Source organism: Cyprinus carpio, chromosome A7, assembly GCF_018340385.1.
Source record: "Cyprinus carpio isolate SPL01 chromosome A7, ASM1834038v1, whole genome shotgun sequence".
NCBI lineage: Eukaryota > Metazoa > Chordata > Actinopteri > Cypriniformes > Cyprinidae > Cyprinus > Cyprinus carpio.
This window is the reverse complement of record NC_056578.1, coordinates 23,323,641-23,347,134: the sequence shown is the minus strand read 5'-3', so window position 1 is coordinate 23,347,134 and position 23,494 is coordinate 23,323,641. Positions and strand designations below refer to the sequence as shown.

Here is a 23,494-nt window from a genome sequence, read left to right as displayed (position 1 = left end):
AATTTAAGAGTTTATTTAATCAATTATGAAATTATGATTAAAATGATTCATATAATGTGGTAAAATAAATATGGTGCTAATACTGCTCAAAGTTGCTGTGTAGGAATCATGACAAGTTAAAACACTCTATCATTCAAAATGCATCACTAAAGATCAAAATGTCATTTTAATTTTTAATGGGTTTTAATGTAATTTTAGTTTGTACTTTTTATTTATTTTTAATTTTAATGTTCTGACGCAATTTAGATTGAAACATGAAGGGTGGGACATAACGAAGAGCCAAAAACAAAAAAGCAGCCAATAGCATTTTTATGATCTCGTTTCAATGATTCAAGTGACACTGACTTGAATCTTCCTTTGTCCCAATGGGAAACATATTTATACTGTCGGAATTCCCAGTGGGCAGTTGATGTTGAAAAGACATCAAAATTGACATGAGGAAAAAAAAAAAAAAAAACGGTCAAATATACATATCAAACTGGCATCAAAAACTTGAAATGATGTTGATTTGGTGTACACTGAATGTTAAACATATTGGCCCATTTATACATTAAACCAATGTGGGATTAACTTGCTATTTTCACCCAATCACATCTGGAAGAAATTGGCATCCAGACTGAATTTAAAATGATGTTACAACATCTTGATCAAGTGTTGACTAATAATTGATGTCAAACTGATATCAAGGTGCCCGCTGGGTTGTTAAATATCCTATATAGTGCACTATATAGAGTATAACCTGACAAAGCATACCATATGTGGAGCATTAAACTTTATACAAAAGGTTATTGGTTTTCAAATTAAAGAAATAAAGAAATACTGAGAAATAATACACAGAATTTGTAATCTCAAATAGTATCTAAAGCTGTATATCCCTGTTCTTCTCTTATTATGATCAACACAGAGCCAGCAGATGGCGGTATTTGTTACGTCAAGTCAATTTCTGTATATTCTAACTTGTTTTATTATTCAAATGCGTTGTAATATATATATATAACATATTTGACATTGTGAGTCTATTTGAATTACAGAGGGAAGTGCTCAACAAACAAATAATGTTTGGTTTAAGCACGTAACTTTTTCAGTGTCAGAGTGAAAAAACATGTCAAGCTGTTGCTGCAAGGTGGAACATTTAAAGAATTTTTACAAGACTAACTACTGACTGCTTCCACTACTAGAAACGTGTTTTCCATTTAACATTACAGGTGATGTTGGTTTTGCTAATTAGACTCAAATCTATTTTAAAAACACCGAGCAGCATATGGCCTCCCACAGGAAATGCAGCCGAAGGGTACAGGGTCATTGGCATAAGCAGCCGACCACAAATTCTAGTGTTCCACTGACAGCTCTGAGGTGTTATCATCTAGTGACACTTTGTATGCAAGTGAGAAACTAGTGCTATTAAAAGACACCACCACCAACACATTCTGCAATTCTATGCTGATACAATTCTATGCTGATGCAGTTCTGTGCTATGCAATTCTATGGTGATCTTTTAAAAAATGTCCAATATGAAGTTAAGAATGCTCATATCCGTAGGCTTGTCTCTGGGTCACCCTTATTTCATTTAAATAGTTTGTCTTATTTGAGGCCCTTTCATGTTTTAATTATCAAGTATAACTGGTCATGATTTCTACTTTTTTTCGGAATTTAAAAACCCATCAACAGATAAGGTTCTCTTAGTACCATGAATATCATTTACAATTTAACCTGTGGATTAGCATAAATAAAACTTATTAGCAGTAGTACTTTGAATAATCTTGCTTTCGCAAATCATTTATTAATACTTTATGCTGAGAGCCTATGCAGCAACTACACATATGGGGCAATTTAAGGACAGCTAGCTCTAAAAAAAAAAAAAAAAAAAAAAAAAACCTATAGGAGATCCATGCAAACTGGTGATCTTTCATAAAAAAATGACACCTCGTGATCTTGAAAGGTTATGGAAGGAACATATTTTAGTTCTGTTTTTTCAGCTGTATCTGTTTTAACTTGTGCATCTTACTAGTATTGCAAGTTAAGACCAAACTGGCTTATGGAAATCTATCTGCAACTGAGTAACTAGACTTTTTGATGAAAAGATTTCAGGCCACAAAATGAGCAACAATACAGTCATTTTGAAATCCTAAATACTGAAACTCCAGTCCAAAGACTTTCTCCTTGTTCATCAGCACTGCTGTATTTTTACAGTATTTTATTGATTTATTTTCTATTCTTTAGTTAACACTTATTGTCTGTGCTGTGTTGCGTCTGCTGTACTGAATACTATCCTCACTAATTTAATGGACCATGTTGAATTATTTGTTCTTGAGTGCAAAATAGGAAATTAAAATTCTATAAAAACAGAAAAGGTCAATAATTAGTGACACTTGAATTGATAACATGAACGTACATGCTTATAATACAATAAATGACAAGTTTTTTCCCCCTTTTTTTACATATATAATATAAAAATTCAGTTAATATATAGAACCTGATGTTAATTTGTTTCTATCGCAATTTATTGCCTTTTTCTGTTGTTTTTAACCAGAAACAGTTTTGATTTATTTGATCTTGTTTTGAATAAGCGCTGCTATGCCGTTATTTGCTGATGTACAATATAACAAAGAAATGATTTTACAACAAAATTCTTCATTGTTTTGTGTTCTGTTTTATTAGAGTTTAGAACATCATATAAAACTGCTGTTATACAGAATAAAACAAAAGCAAATTTCTTTCTTCAGCCTACATCAAAAAAAAATAAATAAAAATACTATCCTAAATCGTCCCTCTAATCCTGGTAAAAACATGGTTATTGTTGTCTGTTTATATGTTATTTTGCAGTAAAATTAACACTAGTTAAAGGTAAAAATTATTTCAGCACTTAATGCATCAAAACATGCAGTTACTTGAGATGATGCTTCACATGATAATAATGAAAAGAATATCAGAGCATTACAGAAAGAGCTTTACTGAGCTAATACTTAAGAAACAAACAAAAGCGTTCCTTTGAGCATGTTAATCATCGCCACAGCAGCATCACTAAAGATCACGATCATCGATTGCTTTCATGGCACTCTTCACCCAGCCCAGCTGAGGATCCGTGCACATACGATAACCCTTCTTTGTGACAAAACTGGTAGAAGGAAAAGATCACAGTTACTCCACACAGAAATCTTATTAACACAGTATAAAAGATTTTTACTGTTATAATTATTATGAATATGATGACAAATTAAAACTCACATGACTCCAGGTTTGGGGCAATCCACTCTTATCTCTATGTAGGAATCAATTTTAGCAATGGGGATTTTTCTCCCATAATTATTAAAACAGCATTCGGATGGTAAATTGGCACCTGTGTTGAAAAATATCATTTATGTAATAAATCCGTTTATTAATATTTTAACATCAAACATCTAAATGTTAACAGATAACTTGCTCATTGTAAGAAAAATCATTAAGATTACCAACCCACCCTTGGAAATAAGTTTTACGACACTGATAAAGTTTTGTTTTGTTTTGGATACATTTCTATTTACACCACTGAACAAATAAATATGTTTTCGGGTGACTTACTGTTGCCCATTGCACCAGACTGGAGGAATGCAACCGCCAGAAGACCAATAAAAAGACAAAGACAATACTGACGCATCGCTGCAGATTCTTCTTCTTCTTCTTCTTCTTGAGATAAAGCGGTTATCAAATGGATAATGTCCTACAAACTTTACCCTGGCTTTTAAAGGTAGAAGGGGAGGGGGCGAGTGTGGTTGGGGTAAGGGGCAGGTTATAGGTAAGAAAAAGTTCCACTGTGATCACAACTGAAAAAAGTGCTCATAAGTCTTACAGGAAACAGTTTTGTGGTTATTTCATGTAGCAAAACTGCACCTCACATATGACTCACCATTTTAGTCTACAGTGGCATTATTCTGAGTGTGAACACTAATGAAGTGAAGAGACAATGGACCACGAATATATACAACTTTATTTCTATATCATCTGTATTGACAACAAAAGCAAAAGGCAGCATTTTTGGACAAAAGGACAAACACATAAGAACACAGACGTGTTGTGTGAGCTGCATCAGTGCTTGCTCAAATAACTTCTGAAAGCTTCAATAAGTGTGGGATTGCATGCATACAGTCTGCACACGTTTGAATGCTCATACAGTGTTGATATAGATGAACAAAAGGCTAACATTAAACCGTTTGGACTGGCCAGTTATTCATATGTGGGCACAGATACACTGAACATCCTGCTGCCTTCATCTTACCACCTGATTCTGTCAGTTCCCACATAAAACACTAACATAATAAATACATTGCACAATAACATTACTGTACTTCATTATTAACATTTCCTGTGTTCCTGGATGGCCTCTGCTCTTTTGCACAGAATTAATCGTTTATGGTGATGCACACACTCAAGTACTCACAATATAACATGACGTTGTTTGTACACACACACACACACACACACACACACACACACACACACACACACACACACACACACACACACACACACACGTCATCTCGGCCATTACAACTGAGATTGTCTTCACTCCTTTTATTGTACATGAACTCAAACAGCTGAATGCACTGGACATATATAAAGTGTTTTAAGCTCTTTTTGTTATGTGTTATGTGCATAAGTTCTTTAAAAACTTTGGACTCATTTTGGAAAAAAAGAAAGCCATTTCCTTAAAGCTCCTGGTGCATGCCCCCCAGACATATAAACATTTTTAAAACTGAGGCAATGAATAATTAAATTATAATAATAAAATAAAAAAAAACAGCCAACATTAACACAAAACGAGTTCCTGGTGTTCCTATATGGTAATGAACAAGAAACAAAACATGGAATGGCAGAGCATTGTAAAGATGACAGTGAAAATATATGAAAAAAAAAACTATTTGCAAAGCAGCTTATTGCAGTAGTGTGGTTTAGACCACAAAAAGGTGGGAGGTTTTTCTTTGATCACAGTGATCACATAGCCGTGAAATCTCACCACATTATCTTGATAATATCTGAACATAAAATTAAGATATCACGTGCTTTTCAATATTCTTGTGCCTTCATAGCTTGTTTACATATTACTGTGTGTACATACAGTATACACACTTACACTCTCAGAGGATATGAAATGTAGGTCTTTTTTTCCCCTCACAAAAATAATAATCCATGAACTTTACCATGTGTTCTAATCAATATAATAAATAAGCATCCGGATGTTTAACATGACACTGTCAATACCTTGCAGTCAAATATTTACCAAAATGTCTTTCACTTCTCTAAACTTAAAAATAAAGAGGCTTTTATTGCTGTTACACTATGGTCCCATTAATTAGGCCAGTTAAGTGCATGTTTACATGAAACAAGTAAAGACTATGAAGTATTATAGAATAGTATTTCATTGATTTTGAATAATTCGATTTTGTCTGATTTTAATCTCAATTTGATGAAGTGTTGAATGTCAAGAATAATTTACTGCAAAATCTAACGAAGCCAATATGATGCCAAGCATAATGCTGAGATGAGCCGTATGACAGAAAACCACCACCATCTATAAACACACACTCAATCTTTCATCTACCTTCTTTTCAACACTTCAACCACCATGAGATCCAAGCTGCACCACAATGTCAAAGCCACATTCATTATGCTAAAATCCTGTTCTGTGGGCATGAACTGAAACACTAGTATTCCAGCATGTTTGGTTTAAGACTGGAACAACACTTCCTATAAAAAATAATGAGGAAAAAAAAAAGGGAGAGAGAATGCAGTAACAATTCCACAAACCGTATTCACTCAAATCTCTGAATAAAGACATTTGTAATACAGAGAACAGAGAGTAAGAGGTAGAATAAATAATAGTTCTTGAAAATAAACTTAAATTAAAAAACGTGTACAAAAAGTCTAAGAATCAAAGGTGGGATTCACTAACATTGCATCCTAGCAAACAAAATAAACTCGTCATGATTTGTGCACTTCTAATTTTTTTTAAACTAACACTACCTATGAGAATCCACGATTCTGAAGGATACTCAAAGGTCACCAAGAAAAAAGTACAGTGTGACTGTCAAGAATCTCATTTCAAGTCAATATGATTTCATATTAGAAACAAACCACAGCAAAACATCTATTTTTTTTTTGTTGCTTGAATGGAAATGCCTTGTTTAAGCTGAGGGGGGCAGGAGGATAAAGCAGAAGAGAAAGGGTGAAGGTGAAAGCAATGAAAAGACAGAGACATTAAATAATTTAGATCTTTACAAACACATTGCCACACCTTATTAAGAGATGGGAGTGTACATTCATGTGATGTGTTGCCTCCGTTCCAGCCCTGTGAGGTCAGTTTGTATTCCCATGCATCAGTCTGTATGGAACTGGACACGTATGATGACCACTGGAACTGATATTTTCTGATGTGGTACCAGAGGTATGCAGGAGTATCCATGCACAGTCGACATGAGTTTCTCTCTTCGTCTCTTTGAGGTGGAAGAGAAGACATGAGGATGCATCCTTAGTGTTTCAGTAGTGGACTGCCCCGGTCTTGTCCTTTCTGCAAAGCCTGAAGAACCTAGAGGTACAAAAGAAAGAAAGAAAGTAAAAGTAAAAAAAAAAAAAAAAAAAAAAATACTAGCGGAGTGAAAACACAATTTAAATATGACCAGCACTGTATCACTCTTCTATATACAGTATAACATTCCCTCTCGTTTTTTTTTTTTTTTTTTTTTTTTCACACTTTGTTGCAACCTTATGCTAAAATGCTTTTAAATTAATTTTAAAAAGCAGTTATTACAAATCTAGTGTTTGCTTTGTCATTATAGTTTATGAAGTGCACAGAAATATTTTAAAGCATTTTAGGATGCAACATAAAATGTGGGGAAAAAAGAAGTCTGAATAAGTTTTAAATCCACTGTATATTCTTTTCAAAATTCTGGGGTTATTGAGATTTATCTCGAAACAAATAGATCATTTTATTTATCAAGGACACATTGAATTGTCAAAAACGGACAGTAAAGAGAGTTAAGAATAATGTTAAAAAGATTTCCATTTTAAATCAAATCTGTTATTTTAAACTAACAGCCTAGTGTTACTAGTAAACTTTAGCCTACTTTAGCCTGCACTTTGGATGAGTTAAATGCAGAGCACGAATTCTGAGTATGGGTCACCATACTTGGCTAAATGTCACGTCACTTAAAAAAAAAAAAAAAAAAAGAATGAGTAACTGTTTTCACAAAAATCTTAAATATTTTGAACATTGATGATAATAATATTGCATGTTTTTTGACCACAAAATAAGGCTGAAGACTGGAGTAATGGCTGCTGAATGTAATAATATTTCACAACATTATGTTTTTTTTATGTATATTTGATTGGATAAATGCAGCCTTGGGGAGCATTAGAAATGGGTTTGAACATTAGTACTGTGTGTGTGTGTAATATATATATATATATATATATATATATATATATATATATATATATATATAAAAAATAGTGCTAGTGGTAATAAGTATTCACTTAAATGCATGTTATGTGTTTGTGTGATTGTTTAGAGAAAGATGCTCACTTGTGCCCATTTCTTGTTCTTGCTGTTCATGTTGATGGTGGTTATGCTGGAGAAGATCTCTTCAGCAGAGATGTAGTCCGGCAGGCGCGTCAGGAACTGAGCGATGTGGATGAAGTCCATGTGTGTGAGGATGTCCTCGTAAAGTCGCAGAATCCCCAGTGCTGTGCGGAAGAGAAATTCCTCGCCATCACGACAGAACACGTCCCACACACGGCACGCAATGTCCAGTGGGAGAGATTTACTGTACAAGGTGAAGATCCTAAACAGACAAAAGCAGATCTATGATAAATAAATCTGTACCTCAGGGGCAAATTTCTGACAGGACTTAAAGTATCTCACTTACCAGTCAATTAAATAAATATCAGAGGACAGGCTGTTATTTTTAAAATGTGCAAAGAGCTTTGGTAGATTTTCTTCAAAGAACACTTCAAATGCTGCAAAGTATGTCAACATCTAAGGAAGAAAAATGACAGGACCATATGAAAAGTCTTGAATAAAATGTTTTTCTTGATCACACAACTTAGACTTCAAGACTGCTCATAACTCACAAGGCTGTGGTCCACTCTGTAGAAAGCCATTTGACAAGGCTTGTTCAACAAATTGGCAAATGCAATGAAGGCATCAGCAGTGTCCATGTTGAGGATCAACACTGCTGCTATAAAGGACATTCCCTGCACCTACAAAACAAACATAGCAGAGATAAATAAATGAGGATTTATATTTAACGCAGAGCTTGAACTGATAAATGTGTGATGTTTACAAAAACAGCATCTATTCTTACCCCTAAATGCCTTTCTGTATTCACAATTCAAACTGACAACAAGCACGCATGCAGCATAAGCACACTGTGCCTTGATAACTGTCATGTTCAAAAGTTTGGCATAATTAAGATTTTGTCATGTTTTTTACTGTATTTTTGATCATATAAATGCAGCCTTGGTGAGCAAAACAGACTTCTTTCCAAAATATTTTATCAGATCTTATTCTTTGACCAGTTGTGTAAATGTAAGTCACTGGGTGAAAAAAAAAAAAAAAAAAAAAAAAAAAAGACAAATTAAGTTTTTCTTTCCCAAAGGATTTTACAAAAATTGGCAGCTAAAATACATTGGAGCTATTTTAATTTAAATTGTTTTGTCATACCAGTGATTGATTAAGTAACATTAAGAGAAACGTACAATATGTTCTCAAATTTTTCCAGTTTATAATACGACCTTTACACCTAGCATCTTTGTGGGAGGTGTAAGTGCAAAAGCTTTCTGGCCAACAATTCACATTGTGGTCTGTGAGCAGGATGTAAGAGGGTTGTGCAGCCCACATTGCTCTTGTATTCTCACATGTTCAGCAGAATAAGGTCTAAGGCAAATGTGCATAATAGCTGGAACAGATCAACTCTTCAAACTGCAGCAAACCAGCTGTAGGACACAGCATCTCTGTCGGTTTCTGTTTTACTGTAAACATCTCTTTATATGAGTCAATGCTCAAGCAAACTGAGGATAAGATGCAGTGGTGCAGAGTACATTTAAAAAATATCAGACATCACTTAAACAATTAGATATAGTAAACCAGACTTACATATCCTACATCCGGACGATAGCAAGTGTAAGCTCCCAGAATGCTGTGTAATACATCATGGTATGGACCTCCCTGAAAATAAACCCCAAGAGATAATGACACAGTTGTCAGCAGATGATATAAAACACCAGAAACAGCAATGCACCCTACCTGTTGAAAAATACAGAGACTGGGAAAGGTTCTGGAAATGTCTAATTTGATGAGTTCTAGACTGGCCTCTCGATCAGCATGAGACAATCCTGCATCTGAAAAATAAGCAATAATTAGTTACAAAAGAGCATTAAAAGATGCTGATGGAGGAGAAATAGCAGAAGATAATTAAAGAATTTAAAGAACATAAATAATGTTTGATATGAGATTAAAGAAGTTATTCCAGCAAAAGTGAGAGAAAAGAAACAAAAGTACCATGTGCTTGGAAAAATGTGTAACAATCACCTTCACTCTCTGTTTCTGTAGCAGCCGTTGGGGCTACAAAGGCATTCCACTTTTCTTTGGCTCTTGCCAAACAGATATTATACAGCTCTGTTTGAAACACATACATAAATAATAATAATAATAATGTGTTATTTACATGATAATAGGTTTTTTTTTTTTAGAAGTTATGTTTACATGTGTAAATCTAAAATCACCATTTGCTTTGTAATGAGACATTAAATTCACATTTTATCCAAAGCGACTAATAGTCCATTCAACCTATAATTTTTTTTTTTGTTTTACCAATATGTGTGTTCCCTTTGAATCGAACCCACGACCTCTTGCACTGCTAGCAATGCTCAACCACTGAGACCCCCTAGTGATACAGTTAGGCTATTGCATGTAACCGTTGTTATGAATCAAATTTGCTTTTGGAGATCTGCTGTTTCTGAATTCCAGGGATTTCACTCGTTTGCTTAAATATAAAGTATAACTGCATTGTGTTTAAATACAGGGAATATTTCAACAAAAATGTAAAACTAAATTCTCATAATACAATTATCCACCTTGTAAAACTGTCTCGTCAAGAATCATTTGCTATTTACTTTATTTTTCTACTCATGATTACAACAGATCACTATTGCAAAAAAAAAACAAAAAAAAAAACATTTCAACCACAACAGATTACGGTGCAGAGTTCTCACAGTGAATGACCACAAAAGCATGGTTATTATCATTAGCATATGACATCAATGCATCATTTATGCTTTGCTTTAGATATGCTGTTCTCACAAAAGAAGGTTCAATCTTGTTTACGACTGCAAATTTATGGTATAAATTTGTGGGGTTTTGTTATGCCAGAGAAAAGATTAAAATTAAATACCAATCAAACCACATCAAACCACAGGACACTGCTTGTGAAACAATATAGAAAACAAAACCATTTAGATACAAAGTGATTTATATAATTACACACAAAATACACATTTAAAAGAAAAGATAGACTTTGTTTAGCAGTCTTTTTCATCCATACAATTCGAATTAAAAATAAATTATGTCCAAAGTAGTCTTTAATCCAGTATGTGTGAGGTGTATGTGATAAAGAACACATAAAACACATTCATACCATCTGTGATGTTCAGTTCATTGCCTATGGCTAAACTCCAGACTTTGCCCCTCACACTGGGTGGCAGACCCTGCCACCATAAATCCCTCACCCGCTTGGATGAACACCTAGAATGGGGAAGAGAAGGACAGAGTGAAACAAGTCAATTAACAAGTCTAATGTGTGCAATTATTTTCAGGGAAACACACGGCTAAAGTAGTTTCAGGCAGGTCTTGACGGCATTAAGATGTCAACTACACATATGCCGGTATTTGGTAATGCATATATCACGGTAATGAATATGCAGATATTGTTATCGTGTGCACTTCTACATACCGTGAATAATTATACAGTACAAATTATTTAGAATTTGGAATGCATTTTAAGAATACTATTCCCATCAACTGGTCAAAATGCACAACACCGCTGTATGCTGCTTGAAAGACACGTGTGTGCTGCTCTGATGTAAACCAGCACGCATGAGAAGCACATGGAGGAACACGTGAGAGATGCGCTGAATGAAAGCACATTCACTCTCTGACAGCAGATGGCGCTAAACTGCAGAAAATGCAGCCCTTACCCTGGAAACCCCATAAATACAGGTGCTGGTCATATAATTAGAATATCATCAAAAAGCTGATTTATTTCACTAATTTTATTCAAAAAGTGAAACTTGTATACTATATTCATTCATTACACACAGACTGATATATTTCAAATGTTTATTTCTTTTAATTTTGATGATTATTACTGAAAACTAAGGAAAATCCCAAATTCAGTATCTCAGAAAATTAGAATATAACTTAAGTCCAATACAAAGAAAGGATTTTTAGAAATCTTGGCCAACTAAAAAGTATGAAAATGAAAAGTATGAGCATGTACAGCACTCAATACTTAGTTGGGAATCCTTTTGCCTGTATTACTGCAGCAATGCGGCGTGGCATGGAGTCGATCAGTCTGTGGCACTGCTGAGTTGTTATGAGAGCCCAGGTTGCTCTGATAGTGGCCTTCAGCTCTTCTGCATTGTTGATTCTGACATATCGCATCTTCCTCTTCACAATACCCCATAGATTTTCTATGGGGTTAAGGTCAGGCGAGTTTGCTGGCCAATTAAGAACAGGGATACCATGGTCCTTAAACCAGGTACTGGAAGCTTTGGCACTGTGTGCAGTCCAGGTGCCAAGTCCTGTTGGAAAATGAAATCTGCATCTCCATAAAGTTGGTCAGCAGCAGGAAGCATGAAGTGCTCTAAAACTTCCTGGTATACGGCTGCGTTGACCTTGGACCTCAGAAAACACAGTGGACCAACACTAGCAGATGACATGGCACCACAAACCATCACTGACTGTGGAAACTTTACACTGGACCTCAAGGAACGTGGATTGTGTGCCTCTCTTCTCTTCCTCCAGACTCTGGGACCCTGATATCCAAAGGAAATGCAAAATTTACTTTCATCAGAGCACATAACTTTGGACCACTCAGCAGTAGTCCAGTCCTTTTTGTCTTTAGCCCATTCTGACACTGTCTGTTGTTCAAGAGTGGCTTGACACAAGGAATGGCGACAGCTGAAACCCATGTCTTGCATACGTCTTTGTGTAGTGGTTCTTGAAGCACTGACTCCAGCTGCAGTCCACTCTTTGTGAATCTCCTCCACATTTTTGAATGGGTTTTGTTTCACAATCCTCTCCAGGGTACGGTTATCCCTACTGCTTGTACACTTTTTTCTACAACATCTTTTCCTTCCCTTCGCCTCTCTGTTAATGTGCTTGGGCACAGAGCTCTGTGAACAGCCAGCCTCTTTTGCAATGACCTTTTGTGTCTTGCCCTCCTTGTGCAAGGTGTCAATGGTCGTCTTTTGGACAACTGTCAAGTCAGCAGTCTTCCCCATGATTCTGTAGCCTACAGAACTAGACTGAGAGACCATTTAAAGGCCTTGCAGGTGTTTTGAGTTAATTAGCTGATTAGAGTGTGGCACCAGGTGTCTTCAATATTCAACCTTTTCACAATATTCTAATTTTCTGAGATACTGAATTTGGGATTTTCCTTAGTTGTCAGTTATAAAGATCAAAATTAATGAATGAATATAGTATACAAGTTTCACTTTTTGAATGGAATTAGTAAAATAAATAAACTTTTTGATGATATTCTAATTATATGACCAGCACCTGTATAGCAGCTGTGCTACTTTCTAAAATGTATTTAAATAGATTTAAATAGGCATTCAGATTTGTGGATTTGCTGTGTTGTTCATCACAGCGCCAAATACTTAAATATTTAGACTTAATAGGCTATTCATTTATAAACTTTTTTAACATTTTAATCTGGACTACAACATGCCCTAGATATTAAAAAATTATATAAAGTGTTTTGATTCTTTATTGTTCATTAACACTTTACATCAGGGCTTCATTAGTTAACATTAGTTAATTCATTAGTTAACAAACTGCCAATGAAAAATTCTTCTGAACATTCATTAATCTTAGGTATTCCAATATTTAATAACACGTTGTTAAAATCAAAAGTTGTAACTGTTATTTAATGAGCTAACATTAACTAAGATTTGTATTTTATAACAAAGATTAATAACTTCTGTAGCAAATGTAGCTATTGCTCATTGTGAATGTTAATGCATTAACTAAGGTTAACTACTGAGGTCTTATTGTAAAGTGATAGCTATTGGTCTTTATAGTTCTTTTGCACTTTAATCTGTGTAAAACTTAACTTTATATATTTTTCTCTATTACTTTATTGTATTTAAATGTTCAGTTATTTTTGTTATAAGAAAAAAGTTATTAAACCTGTTATACCGTATTATGACCACTTATTTAAACTAAATTTCAATGTCGTGATAATACCGTATACCGTGACAAAAGCATTAGAAATTAATCGCAACATGAACTTTTGATACCAGCATATCCCTAATGTCCACATCACTTCGCTAAACGATTTCAGTTTTTTCAAAAGGTCCTTGCAGCCTACAACAGCAAAAGAACCAAAATTCACAATGACACTGACCAAGCAAATAAATGTAGCAAAGTGGATAAAAACAACAAAGTATTTCCATGTTTTTTGCCACAAAGTTAAGTTTTAACATGTACAGAAAACACATACTCTCTTTCTCCTGCTCTCTTTCCCTTAAAAACGCACACATATAGTATGGACACACACTGAAACATACAAATTTTATCAGTAAAATAGCTCAGCACTTTAAAAGCTACGTCAATGATTTTTGTGTGCAGACTCACATGCTTTGCCAGTTGGGTAATATCTCCTGACTCCAGGTGAGAGCAGCATTGCCAATGCTTTCCTCATGTTTACACCTGTCCTCTAGTTGTTTCCTCCGTTTCTGGGCCTCTTTCAGCTCTGCACAGAAACACATACATGCTCAGTGAGAGAGAGGAGGAATGGCAGTGAAATGGAAATCTATTTCAACAGGATTTTTTTTTAGCTTTTGCAACAGCGCCCTCTAGAGCACACATATACACAAACAAATGCATGAAAGGAAAGTCACCTCTCTTCTTGGCCTGAGCCACCATCTCCTCATATTCTTGTCTGTGTTTCTGGGCTTCTTCCTCAGGCTTTGCAGGAAGATTCCTACACACAGATACACAATTACTGTCAATAGACGTACACATTTCTGTCTGTGAGAGAAAACATTTTGAAAACACTTTACATCTATAAATCCTTTTTATTCCGTATTCCCTATGTTTAAATTATACTAGCACACAATATCAACTGTGCTGCATGGCATAACATTCCATGCAAGATGGAAGTGTTTTTTTTTTTTACCTCTGTTTATTTTCTCTACACATCATACAGGAATGAGAGGTTTCATGACAGGAGGAGATGTACAAAAACACTTACGCTGGACGGTTCTCCAGTATAAGGGCTGTGGTTGAAAGTGGCTCAAAGTCCAGGTTCCTTTTTACATTCTTCTTGGGAGATATGGAACTGCTTGATTGTCCACTCCTTCTTTCATATTCCTTTATAAATAAATAGATAAATAACATAAAATAAAATGTGTAAAAGTATATAATTCTCATATTGTATTTTCAGAAAGTTTTGGAATATTTGTCCTCTCCCCAAATTTGTCACTACCGAAACACAGTAATAATAATTTAATTAGAAGGGTTACATTGACCTATTAAGATTTTACTTATATCAACATTGTGTGTGTATCTATTTTATTAAAACATTTTCAGAGGTAAATCAATAATAAAATTTTTAACAATATTTCAAGTGAGATTTATGAAATTTGTTGCATTTTGAATACAATTTTTCTTTGTAAAAGGTAAAACGTTTATCATACTGATTTCAAAGTTAATAATTCATTAGTTTGAATAAATATTGAACCAAAAACTATCATAACATCTTACTTGATAATTCACTATACTTTATTTTTGACAAAACATCCTGTGTTTCGGTAGTGACAGTAATGCTTTGGTAACGACCACATTTACAGCATTTTAATTTGTATCCTAAAACACTACTAAAACATACTAAAATACAAAAAAAAATTGCGTTACTGTACTACCCCCCCACCCTCACCCTGTAGCTATGAGAGAGAGACAAAAACATTTCCTGATCATAAATGTAAGGGTGTAGTTAATTTCAGTCTCAGCCAATAGACTAAAACACACACTGTTTCGATAGTGACAAATGCGGAAAACATTTTTTTTTTTACACACTATTCATAATTTACAAAAAAAAAAAATATATAAAAAAAAATTCTCACTTTTTAAGAGAATCAAAACGATATTTTTAAAAACAATGGGGGAAAAAACCCTAAAATTTCAATATTTTCATAAGCTGAAATTTAGGGCTTAGGGTTCAGGACAGCCTCCTCCCAACTGAAAGTACCCAATAAATAAGGATTTTATATATATTAAGCTTACTAATACTTTAAATATTATTGTGGGTTTCATTAGAGAACCAAATGATCTTAGTAAACATCTAAGATTTGAATACTTAAATGCTTTTTAAATGTGTTTTTATGTTATGGGACAGCAGTTTGGACTAATTCTGTAGAATTGACCATATAGTCCAAAGAATTGAAACAAATAATACACTAATATAAATACACTAATATACAGAAAGCACACGCTATCGCTCATGAGTGAATATAAATATTAAATTTGCCCCCACGCTGCACTTTCTCAGAGATAAAACTAGACAAAATGACCTACATTCCAACTTGAGTCAAATGTGTACAAGAGAAGGACATTAAATAAAATTAGACGAAGAACTCCTAATTAGTTTTAAGAGTGAAAGTGGGACAGCAAACCAAAGAAACAGGATGACAATATAATAACAAATGTGCTCAGGCATGAACATCAGGTACACCTTCTACGCTTCACTCTCTCCACATCATTTCCTCCCTACAAATGCTCTTTTTTCTATTCTTCTCATTCTCCTCATTTTTTCTTTTTTATCAGACATAAAACAATGAGGGGGAAAAAGAAAAAAAAAAAATACGACATGAACTCACCATGAACGCTGCAGTGCTGTTGAGACATTCAGAATCCAGTGTTTCAGACACAACACTACACCATTGCTGTACTTCCACAACTGCAAGCTTAAGTGCCTTGCAGACCGAAAGGCAAAGCACAGCAGCAGAGGAAGACCACAGGGTATATGAGACACACCCTGAGAAACAGTAGCATGATACTACTGTGCTCCTGCTCCTCTGCTGTTATTGCTGTCTCACTCCTGCTAAGTTACTTGACACTGTTTTTCCTTGCCCTTTTCTCTCTATTAGTCCGTCCTAACAAACATGCACCCAACTGGGAGGCACTACATCAGAGGGATGCAGAGGATCAGACTTGGTCCCGTGCTCCTGCTGTGTCCATAGGTGTGTGTGTGCATGCTAATACTACTCGTCATCACAGTGCTGAGAGAGGATCCATGATTTACAGGCAGCCATACTAATTGATTCCAGCACAAGGCTCTCTGCACTGCAGTCTCATGTGATCAGTGCACTCTGTGCTCTGCTGTACATGTCTGAGTCATAAGATGATAAATAATCTGCTTTACGTAGCCTGCGTGTCATCAGTTCTCATGAGCTTTCACTGATTCAAATAAAATATAACAAGAAACATCCTAACAACACTGCCAAACCATACCACCCATTTTAGTCACTTAAGACTTTACGTTTAAAACATGTACATGGCAGCAGGGAAAATATTGCAATGTTTAAAGTCAAAAACACTGAGGCAGGACAGAAGTACATAATATTAAGTTAATCTTAACTCATGTCTTCCTTTAAGCCACTGGTACAGAGCCTAAATAAACCCGCAACTCTAAACCTGTCACCCAATACCTCGATCTTCCATTACAGCTGCAGAGAACAAAAGCAAGAGATAAAGGCAGGAATTGGATGTGGGTGAAATCTAGACGGACATGGGGAGGCAGAATCATGGGGTTCAAATTACTTAAAGAAAACTGCAGGCCTGTACACTGGAAACAAAGCCCCATTTAAAACAATATCAGAATATCTCTGCATTTGATTGAATCATGCATAATGAATCAAAGTGAAAAATCTAAAACTAGTATACACAAATCTTTAAACATGTAAATGCTTCACTGTTAAAATATTTTCTTCCAGCTGAGCTGTAGCAAAAAACATTCATGGGTTGATTTCCCCAAAACGAGAAATGGAGATTTGAAGCAGTCATGGGAGGAAAGTGTTTCCATGCACATTTTTGACATTAAATTAATGGGAAGATTGCGAGGAGACGCATGACAATTAAAAACAACATGCATTTTTAAATTGGCTCAAAATATCAAACATGTTTGATATTCTCAGATTGGAGAAGCTTAAAAAAAAAATCTGTGTCTGTGCCCAACATACAATACACCTTGCAAAATCTGGCAACTCTTGACTGTCCAAAACCTGCAGACTGGTTCTGACTTTCTATAGGGCCATACTCAGTGAAGGGTACATTATACAATACACTGTATACAGAAACTATTTTTTTTATTTTTTTCACAATTTCACCACAACCTTACTAAATGAAAAGCACTCAAAAATCAGGTAAATTGCATTTTGACATCTTGTAAGACCTTATATGAGTGCAGGTGTGTGAATGTACCTTTTGCATTTTCCTGGAGCCTTTGGTGGAAAGTTCTTTATGTGGAACTTTACCAAACAGCTTCCAGCCAGGCTCTCTCTGTTCTTCCAGTGCACCCGTCTCCTTCACGGTCTTAGCAAAAAGACTCTTACAAATATAGAAAAGAAATAAAAGGAAAATTACCTTCGATGTTTTATTTTTTTGCCTTTGCATTATTTTTAAGCAATGTGAATTCCACAAAGAGACACTTCATTATTATAGTACTTTTCATTAAATACACAGAACAGAAGGAGAAACTGAAAAGAATACTGCACTACAGTGGAGAGTGAGGCAGAAGGAACAAACATTTGAGCTGTTTTAAGATCAAGAAAAGCTTCAAGAAAATCTGTGCTGCAGAGATGAAAAGAAATCATGTTTTCATGGAATTACTGTTCCATCTCATCAAAGGAAAGGTAATTGTGAGGCATGTGCCACAAGTTGAGAATGATCACCCACAGCACAAAGGACAGTGACTTGAGTGGATGTTACAGAACAAGCCGAGGTCCAGGTAGGGATGAGCTCTATTAAATATGAAGGACCTAAGCCACTTAAGACCTTTGGAGCACTTAACTCCACGCTATTCAGTGGCGTCTGAACATTTTTGTTCTGCAACCCATTTTTAAGGTTCTAAAATGTTTGTGAAACAAATAGACGAGCGTTTTAGCAGCACTGAAACTGATATGGCTGATGATGGGGATTACAGAAAATGATGGGTGTAAAAAACTGAAGTATATCATAGTCACATCATAGTTATATCAAATATTGCATATCATAGCCGGATTGGGGCCTGCAAGTAAAAAAATATGAAAATTAAATCACTGGTGATGAGAAACACCAATGTACCCTATAATCAGAAGTTGAAATAGAAAGTGAACTTAAGTCGAGATAAAAAATAAAATAAAAAATAAAAATCACAGACAAAACAAGAACTTGCGATGTTGCAAATGTTTTGTTGCAAGGTTTTGTTATACTACCCAAAAACAAAAAACAGAAATCTTTTTAGGTTGCTACACTCTTATAAATGACGGAACTCAAGGATAAAAAAAAAGAGCTTAGATGATAAAGTGAAAAGTGAAAAGGTGTTGCCAAGAGTATTGCAGAATTCCAGCGGAAACACACATGAAAAATTACATTCATTTTTAATGTAATTTAATGCTAAAAATTTTTTGAATAATATTAATGCAACATTATTTGAAAGGCTAAATTTCATTAAGTTTACACATTAAGCAAACCATGATACTACTGAACAAATCAGTAGTTTCTTGGTGTGAATTTAACAACATTACAAATGCAAATGCTACAATACTTGTGGAAGAAGCTGGCGAGTGGACCCAGTCTCTTGGGTCTAGCCTCATGTGGTGTAGAGACCCCCACTGGTTGCCGTTGTGGGCTGCTCAGCTTGCCGTGTAGGTCAGTAGGAGATGAGAGTGAATTGTCACAACGGTGCAAGACATCTTCATTCTCAAATGTAACAACCGCGCTGGACTCGGATGTAACCATAAAGTCTTGGAAGTCCTCATTACTGACTGACAATGTGGCAGAAAACTCAGTACTTAAACTGGAAACACTGCACACTGAAATTTCATCACTGCGGTTCAAAGTACCCCTGCCTGCCGCACTCGAGAGCCCACTTGCACCATAAAGGCGTACCAAATCAAAGTCACAACGTGGGAAGGTAGAAGACTTGATTATGGAGTTATCTGAAACATCCAAGTTTAGTGTTGCCGGATTATCATCATGTGGAGGTGGAACCAGCAGCTCAGCAGCGGGGACTCGAGCATGAATGTGCTCAGGGGGGTTAATCTCAAGGGTGGGGATTCCAGAGTCCTGAGAGGCCAGGCTGCTGCGATCCTCATCACATGTGCTACTGAAGGGAGTGAACGATTTGTAGCTGAGGGAGACATGTGGCAGCTGAGAGTCTGAGGGCATGAGATGGTTGACATGGTTTTGGGTGAGAGGCAAACACTGGTTGTGTGAAGAGTTGCTGAACGATGAGACCTGGGAATCTAGAAAGACAAATAACAAAAGTAAATCAGTCTTTATGAGGAAAAAAGTTAATCTGTAAGTCATATACGGGTGTTTTGGCTCCTTATAGAAAATAAACTTTATTTCTAAACCAACAAATGTCATTTCTACTGCATCAGATTACATACAGTATATCATTCCTGCAACCCTCTATGGACACCTTGGCAATAGAATCGCCATTGGCTATTAAAAATTCTCACTATAACTCACCAGACTTGATCTAGAAGGCATGGGAATATAATAATAATAAAATTGTATAAAAAAAGTTTTTAGGACAGTTTTTATATTAAATACCATTTCTGCTTATGACCTCATCTTACAAATATCTCAGGGTCACATGGACAGAAATCAATTGTATCCTAGAAACTCAGGAAAAAAAAAAAAAAAAAAAATCCATATTTCCCTCGACCTTGAAACATAAAACAAAGCAATGCATTATTCAAAATAAGTAAAGTGAAAATTACTTCATATTATTAGTAAATTGGGCCCATGTTAATTTTTCATTAGGTGACAGGTCTGTGCTCTCAGCCCACACTATATTCCCCATATGTCAACCTCTCCGAGTCTAGCCTCAGTAAAACAACGACACAACAACCTCTCATCACACTACTTCAGAAAGCAACCTGAAACCAGACTAAAAAAACGTGACCCAAAGACCTAATGAAACGTCACGTCAACACTCCCTCCAACCCAACTATGAGACAGCTGTCCTCAAACATCCTTGATAATCTAGTGGACAATATCTTTCATAAAAATTGGACAAAAATAGCTCTTTGACTGAATGAGGATAGAGGGAGAATGATTGGGGTGCATATGGCCAGAGGACATCACAGTAGCACATCAACAGGACATCAAAAACAAAGTGGAAAATAGAACATCAGCTCAAAACAAAAAAAGATGACGAACAAGATGTTATATTGTGCCTGATACGTTTGCAAAATATATAATGGGAGAGGCAATGGATAATACAAGCTCTACTGGTTCTTCCTCCCCAATTGAATATGGTTCAGTGTGTGTCACAGGTGTGTGCGCCTGCATCATCTAATGCAAAAGAAACAAAAAATGTGCATAGAATCTACAAACCATTATTTCGATTGTGGACAGAACATGCCTTAAGAAAGCCATGAAATCTACAATTGAAAGTGCAATCAGTAACTGCAGCTTTTGACAGGACAACAATACTTTAAAAGCCCCAAAAATACACACCATAAACAATAACAGTGCTTTCGTCATTTCAAAAGTGACCCAGCCCATACATTTCTCAAATGCATTTTTTGGTCTTTGAGTTTTAAGGTTACTGTGTTCCTGTAGTCAAAGAGAACTGATATAAATTATTTATTTAGTGTATTTATTTTCTAAATTAATAATAAGCTCTTTCAACCAAATCTTACAGAACTACTTCATGGCTCTATGAGATGATGTGCTGCTAATGCTTGTAAAATACTATGAAATTGTTGTTCTCTGATGCAATCCTTCATAAGGCAATAAGCATCCTCCACCTATGTTGGAGGAATTGTGGGACGGAGGAGGCACGTCATGAGCATACATTCTGGCAGTGCTCAATGAGGAGTCATTTTTGGGAAGCTGTATGGTCTACCATTACCAGCATTTTTGCGGTCAGTATTCCCAAGTCATTTGTATATAGTTCTATAATTAATTCCTAAGAAAAGCATGATTCAAAAGCATGAAACATTAAGCAAGATTCTGCCAAAAAATTTACACTAATCAGTGATTTGCAATTTCAGGGTCCACCCACTACCCTGAAGCACTTCTTAAATACTTAAATATTTGTATGCATAATCTGCATGTTGTGCAAAGAAACAAAACACACACACACACACACACACACACACACTCAAACATACAGTTTCATACAGTCTTGTACATTTAGTCTCTTTGTCTATTTTTCAAATACTTTTTTTTTTTTGCTTCAACTCAAAATGTGTATGGTTGATTCACCAGCTGGTTGGTTTGGTTCACACCTTTTTTTGGTACATATTCGGTAAATCAGGAAAATCCCTATGACAAAACTTCTTCTGAAACCATGCTGAAAAAGTGGGTGAGCACTGTTGCACTATACTCTTCACAACTGTATAAACACAAAACACCCACTGCATTTAATACACGTGTAATCACTTATGTACAACATTTTAAACAATAATTATATATTACAAGATTTATAATAAAAAAAATTTTAAAAAAAGCATCATGTAGTCTAATTTCATTCATTCATTGAAGTGCATGCTAGATTTTTGTCTGTCAATACATTTCTGAAGCTTTATCTGATTACACTCAAGCATATATAGTTTCCCCATGTCTCAAGATCCAGTGATGCTAATGTGCAATAATTCTGACATCCAGGACCCTAAACAAACAGCTTGGAGGATGTAGCTGTTATGGCTTCAAAGTTACTTTGAACTTACCATCAATGCTTCGACCGTTTGTGTTGCTTTCCCCGGACGTGTGCTCTGCTTCTGCCATGTTCCTGCTGCAGGTGGAAGGATGTGTGTGCGTCCATCACCTCCTCACCTTTACTCCAGACCCTCCAGTAAACAACATATCAAACACTTCTTTTATCACTGTTATAACACTCTCCGCTTTTACGAGCACTTTCATTTACGTCATCACCTAAACTCTAAACTTCACTCAAAACTTTTCGCCCTTCTTGTGCGCTTCGCTATTCCTGGTGCAGCAGACATTAAACTTCTACATCACGACAAGCGTCTGACTGCAAACGGCTCGAACTCTATTTGCGCACGAGTAACGCTAACAGCAAGATAAAAGCGAATGAGAAGTCTCTTACCTGTTGTGACGCTGCAACCGCCATTTTAAAACATCCTCAGTATAAATGTGTCAGTAAAACATGCGAATCGACAAATCCACCTGCGCTACGACGGACTGAAGCGCTGGTCTGCATCAGATAAAGTCGAAAACTATCGCTACTTTCACCTTTGTGGGTAACGCCGCTGTTCAGGCACGCAAACCGATGTCATTTAAATAGAGGCAGAGCGTTTTGAAATAGTTAGGACGTCTTGCCGACAGTCAGTAAATCAGGAAGTGACCTCCGGCGCCCTGTAGACACTGTAACGTTACACACTGAGCGACGCGATTAAACTTCAACGCTCCCCGTCGACGCAGCTGCCTTCAGGATCATAATGTATTCTTCGGTGATTTATTAGTTTTGTCGTGTCGTGTGAACACGGGGTGTGAAGTTTGTTTTATGCGTAGATACGGTTTATTGCTAGTTTTAATAAATTAAAGTGATTAAACCGTAGGCGGTATTTTATCAGTAAGCAGAAAACAAACGGTTGCTATAGTAACTACAACAAACGCCTGAACCTGCATCAGGCTGATTAACGTTAACCTCCCTCACTCCTCTACAGCTTTAGAACGAACACACACGACCATACTGCGGGAAAATGCAGTATTTCATCAGTTTCATACTTTAATATCTAAAATACAAATAGTTACTTACCAGGAGTTCAACCAGTTGTGTGCATTTGATGCTATTGACAGAACTTATTTATTTTTTAAACCTTTAATTTCACTACTACCATATGTGCTGATTTAATGCACTTGAAATATTCAACTATCTGTAACTGGATTTTACTGTGGCTGGTACAGGGTGGGCTATAACATTTTATTAGGCCTACTACTCTTTAATAAATAAATATATAAATACATAAATGTATAAATACATATAGAAATGCATAA

General features: G+C 35.7%; 2 protein-coding genes across 3 annotated transcripts; both read right to left on the bottom strand.

Annotated features, from left to right (window-relative positions):
• Positions 1-2,634: 2,634 nt before the first annotated feature.
• On the bottom strand, positions 2,635-3,724 carry LOC109073478 (C-C motif chemokine 8-like). Its single transcript, XM_019089596.2, has 3 exons — positions 3,559-3,724; positions 3,226-3,337; positions 2,635-3,115 (listed from the first exon to the last, which is right to left on the bottom strand). The coding sequence occupies exons 1-3, from the start codon at positions 3,632-3,634 to the stop codon at positions 3,022-3,024; spliced, it is 282 nt and encodes a 93-aa protein (XP_018945141.1). The 5' UTR covers positions 3,635-3,724; the 3' UTR covers positions 2,635-3,021.
• Positions 3,725-3,943: 219 nt separating this feature from the next.
• Positions 3,944-23,239, bottom strand: LOC109079948 (TBC1 domain family member 14-like). Of its 2 annotated transcripts, XM_042760485.1 has the most exons (15): positions 22,584-23,239; positions 22,204-22,323; positions 19,062-19,761; positions 17,738-17,864; positions 14,511-14,629; positions 14,158-14,240; positions 13,892-14,009; positions 10,668-10,774; positions 9,563-9,649; positions 9,278-9,372; positions 9,128-9,199; positions 8,104-8,232; positions 7,899-8,008; positions 7,556-7,814; positions 3,944-6,559 (listed from the first exon to the last, which is right to left on the bottom strand). In XM_042760485.1, exons 2-15 carry the CDS (start codon positions 22,259-22,261, stop codon positions 6,503-6,505), a joined length of 2,121 nt encoding a protein of 706 aa, XP_042616419.1. In that variant the 5' UTR covers positions 22,262-22,323; positions 22,584-23,239; the 3' UTR covers positions 3,944-6,502. The 2 variants fall into 2 exon arrangements, with proteins under 2 accessions (XP_042616419.1, XP_042616420.1); XM_042760486.1 differs by lacking the exons at positions 17,738-17,864; positions 19,062-19,761; positions 22,204-22,323; positions 22,584-23,239 and adding an exon at positions 16,135-16,763.
• Between the last annotated feature and the right edge of the window lie 255 nt (positions 23,240-23,494).

Bases quoted from the DNA above. Each gene is read 5' to 3' on its own strand.
- LOC109073478 (XM_019089596.2), bottom strand. From the start codon at position 3,634: ATGCGTCAGTATTGTCTTTGTCTTTTTATTGGTCTTCTGGCGGTTGCA. The intron at 3,338-3,558 runs GTAAGTCACCCG...TTTTCAACACAG, and splicing joins GTCTGGTGCAATGGGCAACA to GTGCCAATTTACCATCCGAA. The intron at 3,116-3,225 runs GTGAGTTTTAAT...TCCTTCTACCAG, and splicing joins TGCCCCAAACCTGGAGTCAT to TTTTGTCACAAAGAAGGGTT.
- LOC109079948 (XM_042760485.1), bottom strand. From the start codon at position 22,261: ATGGCAGAAGCAGAGCACACGTCCGGGGAAAGCAACACAAACGGTCGA. The intron at 10,775-13,891 runs GTGAGTCTGCAC...TCCCCATTCTAG, and splicing joins TTACCCAACTGGCAAAGCAT to GTGTTCATCCAAGCGGGTGA. The intron at 7,815-7,898 runs GTAAGTGAGATA...TTGTCTGTTTAG, and splicing joins GATATTTATTTAATTGACTG to GATCTTCACCTTGTACAGTA.